Source organism: Mytilus edulis, chromosome 11 (genome assembly GCF_963676685.1).
Source record: "Mytilus edulis chromosome 11, xbMytEdul2.2, whole genome shotgun sequence".
Taxonomy (NCBI): domain Eukaryota; kingdom Metazoa; phylum Mollusca; class Bivalvia; order Mytilida; family Mytilidae; genus Mytilus; species Mytilus edulis.
In genome coordinates this window covers 76,853,927-76,869,678 of record NC_092354.1, presented here as the reverse complement: position 1 = coordinate 76,869,678, position 15,752 = coordinate 76,853,927, and the positions used below count along the sequence as shown (strand labels likewise).

The 15,752-nt window shown below is 30.5% G+C and overlaps 1 protein-coding gene and 1 long non-coding RNA gene across 2 annotated transcripts in view; both read right to left on the bottom strand.

The window, feature by feature from the left end:
* LOC139496307 (leucine-rich repeat-containing protein 15-like) overlaps positions 1 to 15,752 on the bottom strand; it is a 165,169-nt gene that overhangs the window by 858 nt on the left and 148,559 nt on the right. Inside the window, exons 11-16 of the mRNA XM_071284812.1 lie at positions 15,027 to 15,098; positions 14,526 to 14,597; positions 6,430 to 6,501; positions 4,714 to 4,865; positions 2,906 to 3,007; positions 987 to 2,319 (exon numbers count right to left, since the gene is read on the bottom strand). Of these exons, the coding sequence (XP_071140913.1) occupies positions 2,177 to 2,319; positions 2,906 to 3,007; positions 4,714 to 4,865; positions 6,430 to 6,501; positions 14,526 to 14,597; positions 15,027 to 15,098 (613 nt within the window). The 3' untranslated portion in view covers positions 987 to 2,176. The remainder of the gene's footprint in view (positions 1 to 986; positions 2,320 to 2,905; positions 3,008 to 4,713; positions 4,866 to 6,429; positions 6,502 to 14,525; positions 14,598 to 15,026; positions 15,099 to 15,752) is intronic.
* On the bottom strand, positions 8,165 to 13,938 carry LOC139496313 (uncharacterized). Its single transcript, XR_011657602.1, has 2 exons — positions 12,672 to 13,938; positions 8,165 to 8,679 (listed from the first exon to the last, which is right to left on the bottom strand). It is a non-coding gene; the product is annotated as an uncharacterized lncRNA (long non-coding RNA).

The window sequence follows — 15,752 nt, the reverse complement described above, 5'->3', positions numbered from 1 at the left end:
TTATAACAGTGCAGAAGTATCTCAAAATGTACTGTTGCATAAGATGTCAATAGATTGTGTCACAAAGAGAAGATATTAACAATCAAAACCAAGGAGTAAATAAAGACTCACAAAACCAAAGGACATTTACATCAGTTATGAATAATGATTAAGAGAAGTTACGGGGGTACAGTAAAGCATGGGTATACAGAGCAACATCATAAACGGTTGTCTTGTTCTCCTTTATGCAATGGTTGTTTTTATTAATAAATGTAAACGCATATTATTAACGAACTTGGTTACTTTTGGTCATACAGTTCATTAACTGTTTCGTTTTTTTAACACCCGTCCCATTCAAGTTGTCGGCTCTGAGCGTTCCTTGATAAGGTTAATCGAGAAAATCGAGATACATTCGCTGTCCCCGATAGAATTACAGCTCAATTGTTAGTACTTTGGTAATGATATGATTTATAACAAACGTTTAAAACGTATTGTGCAAAGGTTTTTGATAGGTTGCAATATCTCAAATTATTCTTATAAGAATATAAACTATCTGCGGTTTCTCCCCTTTGAACACATACCTCAAAATCAGTTCTTAGCACACTTTAATGTGTAAAATACGTAATATTGAAACACCTTGAAACCTGTAAGTACATATATGTTATTACTTAAATCCTTATGTTGTTTGAGACGCTGTATTTAACGATTTGGAATTATTGAGGTGTTATTTTGACTTGATGTGACAATATTCCAGTGTAATTTGAACTTTTATCTTGTTTCAGCAAACATTGTATATATTGTCGATGAAAATAAAGCCGAAATATGTAGTGAGTTCATGGTAAAGAAAAAAATCATATCCCCTATAAATTATATTGTAGATGCATCTAGTTGGAAAGGTTATGTACAAAAAAAACACTTTCTGAGGGATTAACTGAGCCTTTACAAATAAAGGTAGAAAACAGCCTGTTTTTACAAACCATGTGCTTTTATAACGCTCAGACCATTACCTTCTCTTGTCCTTATATTTTAGAGGTTCATGTCGCATTATGTCCATCGTATGCTGATGTTGTATCTAGACTATATTCTCAGGTCATACGTACATACAATGATAATATAATACATTGAATTAATTATTCTTATAACTTTCTTTATTAGCATCAGAATGAAACTTTACCTTCATAAATTTGAAATGTCTGCGATTCATAAATTGAATAAATATAGAAAAAAAAACATATAAATAAATAAGGTTTAAAAAGTTTGTCCGTTGCTTTAAAATAAGCTTGATTAAAAAAGAAAAATATTTTATTATACAAACAATGAAATATTGCTTACAATACATTTTATGAACAATGTTTCAAAAGTATCATGTATAAGAATGTTTAAGGATATTTTTTACAGCTAAGCTAACAATTCTAATTAAATAATTCATCAAAAGAGGTAGACTACAAATATATGTAATACAATATGTGATGAATTGAAAATCTATTATTCTTTATTTAAGGGATAATTTCTTTTTCGTAAAATAATGACAATTGTCCTGTGACAAAAAGTAAAAAGTATTTTTTAATCATTAAATCGTTGTTTGATGTCTATAAAAGTTATGATCTTAAATTTCTTTAACAACAATATTTTTAAGTGACAATACATAAAACATTTTTTTTTAAAATTTTGATCACATTTATAATAATAACCAAAGATTATTAAACCAATCATTCCTACAAGCAAGCAACCTTGTATTCTCACATGAACAGCTAGTACTGTTAGTATGCATTGAAATATTGAGATTATTGATTGATAAATAAACTAAACATACAAATTAGAATTCAGGATATATGTTTAAGCATGCAATGTGTAAAAATATGAATACAGGTAATCATCAAAATATCTTGTACTGACAACATTCATAATTAACCCATGAAACAGTTCAAGTATGACTATGAACACTTCAAAATATTGTGTATCGTCATTACTTTGGATATGAACATCCTATTTGATGATATTGATGTTATATGACATAATATTTTCTAAAATCATACTAATATATAACATAAATATGATTGATGTATTATAGCAAATTCAAACAAATGTTTATTTTATTTAATTGTTACATTCATGGTCTTAAATAAATTTCAGATGAAAAAAGTTTGTATGCACTAACAAGAAATTAAAACACTTGGTTTCGATTTTAAAACAATGTCTACATTACTTTGTAATAAAAAGTACACCACTTACCTGGACAAAAGTTAACATATCGGTCGTCACACAAACACTGAGCTGTACCCTTCACAGGCTCTATATAACAATCACCAAAACCACAGTCGTACGAGGTACACTGACTTTCTGTTTAAATGTGAGTGTAGAATTAAATCAATAAACACACGGTAACACGAAAGAATGGACGTTCTGCTTGTTGTCAAGGCATTGGAATGACATTAAAAGTTAAAATGTTGTAAGATTGTCGAATGTTACTAGTTTGATAACTTATCTGAATTTAACCTTTCATGAAGGTCTTAACCAAATTAAGTTTGCCTTTACTAAGTTATTTTTAAGGATTTGAACGTTTATGATGTAGATTTGACCGGAAAAGCGTCGAAACGGATTGAATGTTTAAAGCATTTCTTTTTCATTATTTTTTTTTAAAGATGAAATTATTCTATTTTCCAAAAACTGACTAAAAACTTATTTCTACTGTTTCAATGGAAATACATTTGAAGCTAGTTTTTTCATTTGAACTTGACAGGACCAGTTAACAATGTAGTTTTTTAATACGTAGTTGTATAAGTATAACCATCAATGGTTGAAAAAATGAACGACAAACCTCCTATATTGAATAACTTCATCTTAAGTGCCCATTTTTATACTTAGTATATGTAAATTCAGTTGTTTCATTACTTTTATTTCGCCTTTAAAATAACTAAATATGCACCTTGACATAACTTCCCGGTCCATTGTCCTATACATTCACATATAAGTGTATAGCCCATTGCCACACATTTCCCACCATTGAAGCATTGTAGACAGTTATCAGCTGAAACAAAAGAATACTACCATTAATTGTAAAAGACATTCTTGTAATATCAACCATTTTCAAATAAAATAACCTCAACAGACTTATAGAATTTACCAGTTTTAATATTATTATTGAAATACAATGCACTGACATATTTTGTTGATGTGTAAAGCAAATATTGATTACTGAATGATGCAGTTTTATTTTAAAGCATATGTAAACGTTCACGTTCATGTCGTGGTTTTAATGAAATTATAAAGAGAAATGAAAATATAAATTTGAATCTGTCTTTTTAATATGAAATCAGATATACGAATTGTCCTTCAAACTCATAAGACAAAGACAAATTGACGCATAATTGATCGACGTCATTGTTAAGTAGAAAGAGACAATAGAAGCATATATGTTCATTAACGTTTCTGCCCTTGATTTCTGTTCTATTTTACTTGACAATATTCGACTTTCATTGGGGAACAGTATCTTTCAAAGCCAATATTCGCAACCTACACAGATATCATGATAAGAAAAGCACGATCGAGAATATCGTATTTACTTGAAAATTGATACATCTTATTTATTCACATCATTCTAAGCGTAGACTATTTCCAAATATTTATGAAGCTCGGTTATGATTTCTGATATAATGTATGCTCATTTTGTAGAAAGAAGTTTAGTGGAGCACTTGGCATACCTAGCAATATAGCGTTGTTTTCAAGGACACTTATGCTTTCGAGGTATTAACAAGAGACGAATAACATTATTTTTTTTCAGCGTTCAGTACCTTCTATGAAAATCTGGTTTTATCCATCATTTTCTACATAAGAAAATCACCGTACCAACAAAGCAAACTTATAGTTGTTATTCTTTCTATTAACGTGTTAAAACTATTGACATTTTACATTAAATTTGAAATTTTCCGTTCAGACTTTTTCTTCGAAGTTCAGTATTTTTGTAATACACTTTTCTTTTTAAACACACGAAGAACTCATACATGTTTTTGTTTCGTTACTCGATTCATCAGCAATATTAATACCAAACATATGTGTTGTATTTGTGTTTGCAAAAAGTTTGCAAATGTACTGTATTATTCTAGGGTAATTGTCCATTCAAATATATTTTGTTGATCTACAGGAGATAATGTGTTGTACATTTTGTATTCAAATTTGTTTGTGTTGGTTCACATTATAAAATGACGTTTTCATTACAACAAACTATCTTACTTATTTGAAATTCTGCTGTTTGAGAAGAGAATTCATGAATTATAAAAATAAAATTGAGAATGGAAATTGGGAATGTGCCAAAGAGACAACAACCCGACTATTGAGCAGACAACAGCAGAAGGTCACCAACAGGTCTTCAATGCAACAAGAAATTGAATGTTTCACAAATTATATTGGATATGTTCCTTACGCCGTAACTACAATTCTCTTCCCTTTCATGAATGTGAACTACCGAATTAGACTTTTTACCGTATTTGTTATAAGATGAGCAACAAATCTGCAGCACCTGAGATCACCCCTAGTTTTTGGTGGGGTTCGGGTCGTTTATTATTTAGTTTTCTATGTTGTGTAATGTGTACTATGTTTGTCTATTTGTCTATTTTTCATTGTTAGCCATGGCGTTGTCAGTTTATTTTCAATTTATGAGTTGGACTGTCCCTCTGATATCGTTCGTCCCTCTTTTGAAGCATTATATTTTGAAAGGTCACTACTGGTACTACTTACGATGACATGCTTCAAGCGCAGCTGACTGAAGCGATGTAACTAATGTTCCGTTGCTACATTTAGCAGTTGTTCCTATAGAAGATCGTTCAATCAACCATGACCAGAATGAAAAAATACTGCAGTCACAATTAAGTGGATTTCCTGAGAGCTCCCTTAAAGTACAAATAAACTGTCAAGTTCATATAGTTTAAGTACAAAGAAACCTCACTTCGGTACTGGCATGAAAATACCGATTATTTGTGTTATTAAAATTTGATGTTACAAAATGATAGAAATTATTATAAATTCAGGAATGTATCTCCCTCATGCAAAGCTCTGATTCTTTTCACGGATTTGGCTATATTTTTTTTTACCTTTTTGATAATAGCTCTTCATCTTTTATATGAGCTTTGGATATTCAATATTTTGGCCACAAGCATTGCTGAAGAGACATGTATTGTCGAAATGCGCATCTGGTGCAAGCAAATTGGTACCGTTAATTTAATTGCTTCCAATGGGTCGATGCCTCTGCTGGTGGACTATTAGTTCTCGAGGGTATCACCAGCCCAGTAGCCAGTACTTCGGTACTGGCATGAAAATACGGATTTTTTTTGTTTTTACAATTTGCTGTTACGAAAAGATAGAAATTATTATAAATTAAGGAATGTATCTCCCTCATGCAAAGCTCTGATTCCTTTCACGGATTTGGCTATATTTTTTTGTACCTGTTGGATTATAGCTCTTCATCTTTTATATGAGCTTTGGATTTCAAATATTTTGGCCACGAGCATCACTGAAGAGACATGTATTGTTGAAATGCGCATCTGGTGCAAGAAAATTTGTACCGTTAATTTAATTATAGTCATTGACTCAGGGATCCGTTAATGATATTCATTTAAAAAAGAAAGACCTTCACAAAATTTAAAAATCGTCGAATATCAAAATAGAAGAATATTTACAGCTATGTGTAAAATCACATGGGTTATACAAGAAACATCACCATAATGTGAATAGATCGGAAAAAAATGAGAAAAACATATGTAAATATAGCTCTTATGATACGCATAGACAGTTTTAAAGAAATAATTGGTCCCGAGTGTATTATCCTGTAGTAAAATATTAAAGAAAATATCCTGTAGACTTTTTTCTAAATAGTGGTATTTCTGATTTACGTACACAAAATACATTGTTTCAAACAAAATGCTTTACTTTTAAAATGGAAAAAAAAAATAACTAAATGTGCTCACTTAAATGATCTTACTCTTCGTGTTATAAATCATGTTTAGAGAGTTTGCCTCACATATGTCATTACTAACTATTCTTCCCTATAATGCACTCTAACGTTTTACCCTATATTTCTTTTTAAATTTCTCAGAAAGAACTGTTATAGAACTCGTCAATTACATAGAACATTTACAGTTCCAAACGGATGTTATGACAAATCCAACTGGTAGCTTATTGATCGAAAACTAATTGTCAATACATGATATCATACATCCATGAATGAACACGATAATGGTTTGGGAAATAAAACAATATAAAACCAACAGAATAAAACAAACTAACAAGATAACAAAAGTAACAATCTATAATTGCAACACACACTTGATCACCTGACAATGATAATTTAATACTTAATATCAAATCATGTACACACGACTGCAGATGTCTACTAGCTATATATATAGTTGCACTGTTTACATTTTTTCTTCATTCGTAAAGTAATTATAAACTTACAACAAGGTCAAAGATGTTAACTTTCCAAAAGCGTGTTCTTCAATATGGCTGATATTGTTTCCATGTAAATATCTGTAATATTTATAATATATATTTCATCTTACATATGAATAAAAAACACAGCTGCAACTTAATTATCATAAATGTTTTAATGTTGATATGGAAAACGTAATAGAACTAATTATTGTGTGTTGAACGATTATTAATTTTTGCATCCTTTTTTACATAAAAATTCTAGATTAGAATGAAAAGGGTTTAAGGGCATACGATACAGTTACAGGGAAGGTAATGACGTTGCTAACGTAAAATGTTATTTTCGCGACGTCAAACTCTGACATATCGGGAAAAGATGCATTTTTCGACTGATTTTTATCATTCAAACTGACTTAATTTGAAAATGAGTGCATGGACCCCTATTTTTTAAAACAGCAATTTGTTTCATTTTGCAAGGAGATTATGTGACCCAAATTTTATTAAACTGTAAATAGCGCATTTTTTTTAATTTTGATAAACATGCAGCAAAAAATGACGTTTTTTCCTCTATTCATGAACATTTGATAAATATAGAGTTATTTCGGAATAAAAATTGCACAATTTTTTATAATACTTATAAAATACAGAAATTACCGATTATTTAACAAAAATCATTTTGTGTTTATCTTTTAAAACCAAAAAGTTATGTCTTTCTTTCGAAAAAGAAAATACGGACACAAATCTGAATTTTGAGCAAATATACAAAATTTCGAACTCATTTTACTCAAAAAGTAGCACATGAAGGTATATTTTTTATTACATATTTGATTTAATGCGGTAAAAAATAGCCTATATGCAAATTTTCATCAACTTGTAAATACAGGTTCAAAACTGTATCGTATGCCCTTAAAGAAGATATTTTTTTTTGTAGATACGAATTTATTTTGCTGTCATTAGTAACCTTCCACAAAGTAAATGTGTTAATTGAACCTTCTTGTTTGTATAATATGTGTGTGATTGGTGTACATTTTGATTATGTCTATGTTCAAAACAAATGTAAAAGAAGGGATCTGAAAAATTTGACAATAAATTTCAGCTGAACATAGTAAATCAAGAGGGCACCAAATATATACCAGTAAGAGACAAGTAGCATGTTTAACCCTTCTAAAAAAGTTTGAATCTATTGAAGTTGCATCATTATAATGTGTGTTTCATTTATCAAAGCACATAATTTATTTGATTCATTTCCTACTTTGTTGGAATCATAGTCATTTGGTACCCTAACCATTTAGTACCTCCATGTCTTACCATGGCAAAAACCTTTTCGTACCCTGACCATTTCGTACATTGACCTTTTTCGTACCTGATTGAATATAATACATTTATTTTCCGTGCAGGAGGGAGATATGAAGATGTGTTCACCCAAGAATATTCATATTTTACGAGGGTGATCAAAAAATTTAAATCATTAACTGTGGGTAACGTCGTTCAAGGCAATTCCGGCGTCAGAGGGGAACATGATACTCAGAAGGGAATATGAAATGTTGTTCGACATCATGTGGAATAATTACAAACCAACCAAACAGTGACGTTCGAATCCAAAAGGCCAAATAAAATACTAAGTTGAAGAGCATTGAGGACCAAAATTTCTAAAAGTTTGCAAACTACAGCTATGTGATCTATGTCTGAGGTAGAACAGTCTTAGTATTTAAAAAAAATCAAAAATTTGTAAACAGTAAATTTATAAATAAGAGAGAAGACGTTATTAAAGTCAAAATATATTTTATTGGCGAAGTAAGATCATGGCTTCTGTCGGTTACCAACCCACAAACAAAGGGTCTTTGGGCAACCGTAAATAAAATGCAAATAAAATAGATAAATAAAATTCAAAATTCAAATAAAAACTAAAATGAAATGAAAATTTTGAAATAATGGGGTGCTGAATTGAACCCTGGCAACAGATGTCCAAAATCAACATGAGAAATTTCGTTTGAGGTGAAAATAAAGATAACCTGGATTAATGTTCTAAATGAAATAATAATACAGTGATAAATCAAGTTCATCGGTACTGGTGCAGCCTATAAAGTCCGCCCTAGTGATGAACTCTTCTAAAAGACTGTCATAACATTATTTATCGATTCACTATGACTGTTAATCCGTTATCACTCGTCAGATGGACGGCATAATGTGGTTAATTGTGTTTATAGACTGGCGAAGAGTTGTAAATCCAGAAGCCGTGACAGGAGTTCTATGTTGAGGTTAAAAACAAGCAGAAATCTGTAAAATAAGACATAAAACAGCAGTATCGAAAAAATATAAGAGGAGGGATGGGTGGGTTTACAATAATTATGCGTAAAATAAACTCAACAATCTGACCTTAGATATATATAGTTACTTCCTAGCAGACCGTGCATTCAAAATATTGTGAGGAGTGCTTTAGCTGGTAAAATTGATATGCCGTGTAATCGAATTAAGACATGCGCGTTACATTGACCTGTGCATGAACTGTAGCAAGTCTTGTCTTCCTCTGATAACGTGATTTAACGGTCAAGCCCTTTAAATCGAATTATAAGAGAGAAGACGTTATTAAAGTCAAAATATATTTTATTGGCGAAGTAAGATCATGGCTTCTGTCGGTTACCAACCCACAAACAAAGGGTCTTTGGGCAACCGTAAATAAAATGCAAATAAAATAGATAAATAAAATTCAAAATTCAAATAAAAACTAAAATGAAATGAAAATTTTGAAATAATGGGGTGCTGAATTGAACCCTGGCAACAGATGTCCAAAATCAACATGAGAAATTTCGTTTGAGGTGAAAATAAAGATAACCTGGATTAATGTTCTAAATGAAATAATAATACAGTGATAAATCAAGTTCATCGGTACTGGTGCAGCCTATAAAGTCCGCCACTAAACAAGTTCAAAAACACTGATTTCACAAAGAATGTTTTGGAACTTGTTACCGCCAACCAGTACCATACATTGAGAGTCGATATAACAGATAACTCTGACTGTTATATTGTGTAATAACAAGAATCTGACCGCAGTAACTACTAGCTAACAGATTCCCGAAGCCAATAACCTACTTCGCCGTTTGATAGACAATAAATAGATGAAAATAGATAATAGCATAAATTAAAATTGTAACTTGTATAAAATTAGATAGCTTTCAAATCTGACAAATAACATATTCCTTCTCACTGTAGTTTGGTTCAATCACTTATTTGGAATCTTGTGCTTGTATTGCAATCGTGGTAACATTTGAACAAAGCAAATTTGACTAAGGTAACAAATCTTGGAGAAAATCAAATCACTTATAAGTTAGGACCTATCGTATAGAACGGTTGTCCGATGTCATGTTCATTTTAGTGGATTACTTAATATTGCAGGGCCCTTCAAAAATGAGCATACGATTAGTTTATCTCTTTACTTAAAGTGCCCCATAACACTTTGACCTTGCTAAAAAATTGTGATACGAAAATGTATAAGAGAACACAAAAATAAGTAACTACAAACTTCCGAGCAACAACGAAGTTTTGGTGATTGAAAATCCCACTTTCCAAGCACGCTTTTGGAAACATGAAATATCTTAAATTGACAATCAATCAATAATCAGCTCTAGATTGGTAATTTACAATATAGAAAAATAAATAAAATTGATATGATAACAGATAAAAAATATTTGACTTGCCAACTGTTATATGTATGTTTGTAATCAGATATATGGTTGATACTTTTTATATTACCATTGGCTGAATTCTACTTTTACTATCAGAAAATAAACTAGAAGATCTGACATGAACTATTTTTAAACTTAATAGCGTGGTCGTAAACAGCTATATACCACCTTACAGCATTCACCAATAAACATAGTCCATACAGTATAATAGCAACAAAGGGTCCCGGCAAACAAGAAAACAAAGCCATATTTTAGTATAAATCAATTTAAACGTACAACGAGTATAAAAGACTGCGACACACTACAAGTTTGTGAGAATTTATCCCTACCGAACCGGGGACATTGGTTAACAACGCAAAATGAAACAAAGTTGAGGTAGGTTTAACTCATTAGCTAGACACAAAACACAATACACAACTAACAAATAGACTAAAGACACCCACCTAAGAGTACTCGCAGTTACTGAAAGCATGTTCAGAGTCAATTCAAACTAGTTAATGAATCGTGTTGCCTAGACAAAAACTTTTAAAACTGAGGTGCAGTTAAGACCCCCCAGAAATTTGACTCTAAAAATAGCCGATGGAGAATAAGCCGTCTTAGGGGCGCTCGTCAATACGGCATTAAAACTTTTATCGTGTAATATTTTGTTTTGTTTGTTTAATTTTGTTTTTGTTTATTGTTTTGTTTTTGTTTTGTTTGTTTTTGTTTTGTTTTGTTTTGTTTTGTTTTGTTTTTGTTTTATTGCATATCATTAGTATGGCGTTCGACAACAATTATTATGCCAAATCATTTATGACTGCTTACAAAAAACTAGTATTCTCTAATAAACGTATATACATAAAATTCCATGTATAACTGTTCACAGTATTTAACACAATTACGTTGTTTCTCTTTCAGATAACAAAATCGTACTAATTAGCAATTTTATAGTCTGGGATATACGCAACTTTAATATCTATACTACAAAAGCAATAAAATCAATGCATCACCTAACTAATTTGAACTGTTCTTGACCTCTGTAATGATATACATAAGATTAAAGAAAACTATTAACCCAGACAAAAACTCGCTTAAGTTGTAAATTTTTATATCAACAATTTTCAGACGATAATTTATCAGAGATCTACGCATCTGGTAATACAGTTTGTAAACGTAACTTGCAGAAGTGTATACTATTTCTGCTCTAATCGTTATTAGTGTTAATTAAAAGATTATAATTGCCAGTGAGACAACTATCCACTTGAAAGTACAAATGAAGTAAATGTAAGCAAATATAGTCAACCTTACGGCTTTCAACAATGAGAAAAAACCCATACCATATAGTCTGCTATTAGAGGTCCCGACATGGAAAATATAAAACATTTCAATCGAGAAAACTAACGGCCTAATTTATAACAAAGCAGTTTACGAAAAACAAATATGACAGACATAGACCAACGAAGCCTTTTTCCAAGTATAGTAGTAAAAATATCTTGCCTTGCTGATCAATTTTCTAAAATTTGAGGCTAATGGAAACTTTAAAGTTAAAAATGCCCAAGTGGATCCCGAATTAATAGCTACTAGTTCCACTCATATGAAAAATCCAATATAAAAGCTAGTTTAAACAAACCCCGAAAAAAAACCAATAAAGATTCGTGACTTGAACGTCAAACACATGGCAATACTATTTTCAGCTTATGTAAATATTTGAAAATCAACAATTGATTATCTTGTCCATTACATGTAACATTTTATTTTTCTGGGCACGATTAAAACGTGCGCAAAAAAGGTTTATGAGTCATGACGGTTTACCCTTGTGCAAGACCTTAGTTTTGATCACATTATTTATACATAATACAGACAGGGCATGAATGATTTGTTGTGATCATGGTACATGAATAATATCCATAGATCTAAATCAACTGGTCCCCAATTACAAGACTGTGAAATTGCTTTCCTTAACCGAAACAGCTCGTTTCCAACTTATGACCTGAACCCTGCTAGCTCCAAGTCTTCTTTGCTCTCTTGCCTAATTAAAATTGGTTGTCAAATAAATATCTGATATAAAATGCATCATCATTGATATTTTGTTGATGAATTTTTATATACCTGCGAGATACCATTTATTTTTATATTTATACTTTATATTAAGTAGTGCAGATTTAGTTTCTGAAATTAGTGAAATGAATCTCTCTTTTATAAAGATGCGTGAAAATAAATCAAATTTAGGTATACTTGTGGTCAGAGTGATAAAAAGAGAAAAATGTAAAAATTCCTTCGTGATATATACACATACTAAAAATATGCACTGAATATAAAATGACTTGCGGGACTATACCTTCTCAGTGTAATTATAAAATAAATCAATGTTGAAATGTTTTCTAATCGTGGTGAGATATATAGATAAGAAACCAATTAACTAAATCAATCTTATTCTTATTCGTGGTATGGTCTCTCATAGTAAAAAGCAATCCGGATCAATATAGTATCCGCCATTTAGAATCGTTTTCTTATTATGCTCGAAATGTTACTACTCAAATCAATGCTAAAGCTAAAAATGTCATGTACTGAATTAGTTACATTAAAATTAAAGAATAAAAGATGTACCTTTTTTATTGATGTATTTAGATAAGGCATACTGCCACTTCTCTGACTGACATACATAAAAATGATCCTGCTGATGAATGAAATAATCCTAGATAACAAATTTCAGTTTCTGTTTCCGATGCGTAGCTATTTGACCTCACAGGTGGCTAAAGCCGTTTTCTTTACCCCAATTATATCACCTCTTTTAACGCCTTTACTTCTCAGGCATCATAAACCTTACAATAAATGTCAATATGAACAAATATAATTAAAATAATATACAACTATACAAATCCTTGATTTTATACACTAAATAAATATCAAAATGTGTGCAATGAAATTTGCATTTATAACCGAAAAAACAATCGGTTATAAAGACATTACTTCAAAATATGAATGAATATTATTTGAAATAAATATTAAATATAAATATCAGAGACATATTGTATTATATGTCGCTGTATACATGTATGTGCAACGCAATTTGGCTGACTGAAAAATAATCGGTTATAAAGACATTACTGTAGCTGCCGTATCAAATTTTATCAACTAGTTTCTTTTAACGGATGCTCAACTTTGAAATATAATTTACGATTTACTGCTGTCCTAAACACGCTAAAGAACAATAAATGATACCATAAATTAATTATTGCATTTGATGGTGTTAATGTCTCACAAGAAACCCCATTATTAAATAATAGTTAAACATACCTGATAATGGAACATTACCATTTTAATCTGCATTACGAAATGTAAATTGAATAGAAATACCTGGAACCTAGTTTTCATATTTTAATACCTCGATAAAAAGATACAAAAATATCAATATAACTGGAATTAGAAATTATGCGAATCAAAAATTTATTATACAATCATAAAAATAAATTAAAATAAATTCGCTCGTATTATAATAACTTTAGACAAAGATTTGTATACTATATATAAATCCTTGCTTTAGTAAATTGTCCAATAATTTATGAATTATCAAATTGAATGTGACCGATTTGAAATTAATTAATCAATAATCAGTTGAAATTGAAAAATTATTAAGATAAGTATTTACAATAATTATGCGTAAAATAAACTCAACAATCTGACCTTAGATATATATAGTTACTTCCTAGCAGACCGTGCATTCAAAATATTGTGAGGAGTGCTTTAGCTGGTAAAATTGATATGCCGTGTAATCGAATTAAGACATGCGCGTTACATTGACCTGTGCATGAACTGTAGCAAGTCTTGTCTTCCTCTGATAACGTGATTTAACGGTCAAGCCCTTTAAATCGAAATATAACCATATCAATGACAATTCCTGTCAGCACAAACAATGCTGACTACTAGGCTTGTAATACCCTCGGATATATAAATCTCCAGCAGCAGTGGCATCGACCCAATACAATGTCAATTTCAAGGGGTTGGGGTGAGAATGGAATATATTCAGCACAGACATACATTCTTGCAATCAACTTCGATTTAATTATTAATAAATATTTAGATGTCAGATAAATGGCCACGAGGCAACAACCAACCAACATAAACATTATCATAAACATCATTGAATATAAAGTTTAATATGCATTATATGTATAGATCACACTATATAACAAGCATTAAATTGAAAGATAAAGACAATAAAACAAACAACAAGTTATCCTCAAAGAAAAAAAACAGAAAATTTGGGTGTTAAGACTCAGTGACTCATATAAGAATAATGATCAAATCTACCAGAGGAGGCTTGGAATATATCTGCGGATTAGCGACACACGAATGCGCTCCACTCTTGAATCCGTCTTTGAGGTCAAATTTTAAATCAACAAATTATAGATATTGTCTGTTTTTAAAAAAATAAAACGTAATAAATACATAACGACTTACAGCTGATATAAGTTGGTCATGTTTATAAAGGTATTACTTTCTAATGACCGTATCTTGTTGTAATGCAGATATCTAAAAAGAGAAAACAAACTTGGTTTGCTAAAACTAAATACACACAAAGTCAAATACAATGATCAAAATCGGATAAACAGTTTTCTATTGTTAAGGTCCTTTGATCTAGTGGAAAGAAGATAAGACGATACATACATACGTTAACAATTTCATGACCTACCATCGGACGTAGAATGGGTGTTTCAACGTGATACTCGTTGTTTCCTGCTATTCTATCATCTATTACAAAATTATATTCACGTAAATTCAGTAAGTATGGTCTTCTATGTTTGTCACATACATGAATGGTATAGACAATTTAGTTTGACTCGACTTTCTAACATTTATAGAAGCTACCGACAATCACTAGTATCATCTACAATATTTTACACTGGTTAAAATCAGATCAAGGTAAATTACATGTATAATTATAAAAAATCAGTCACTCACAAGAAAGGAAGACTTGGAAGATCCACAAAAGTGAATGGTTCTATTGTAGATATTTCATTTTGATGAAGCTGTCTGAAAAGAGAAGGTTATATAAGTTGAATGAGTCCATTAAACAAACAGATCAAAACTTAGAATTATAATGTTTTATGAATATTATGTTACAAGAAAAATCAATTTAAGTAAATGTATAGATTATGATGAAAAAACGGATATCAGTTGTAGACACAGCTAATCAAATGTATTTATAGGGCAAATATAATTCTATATTATCTTATTTGATTAACTTGTTAAAGATTATTACGAATGAAAGACAAAGGGACATAAACATCAATTAATAAATGCGAATGATTAGTATAAATGTTTCGTTCCTTTGAACAAACACAACATTACTTGGAATTATATTGTTTGGTGAATATCACGTTTTAAAAGTATTCATCTAAGTAATTTAAGAAAAAAGTTTATGAACAAAAATATGCATGGTAGACGTAGCTCAGTTATCTATAGGGAAAATGTATTAATATATTTCTGTCGTTGTTATGTATGTTAAAGATTGATAAGAATAACAGGGGTTGTGAGATATATGTCAACAATAATAGAGCGTTCTCACATTTTTGATTGAAGGTAAGAACGAACGTTAAAGGAGCACGGATCACATTAAAAATAATAACATACGGAAAGATGTTCACAAGAAAATAACTTACTAACATAACGATGATCTTCAACATC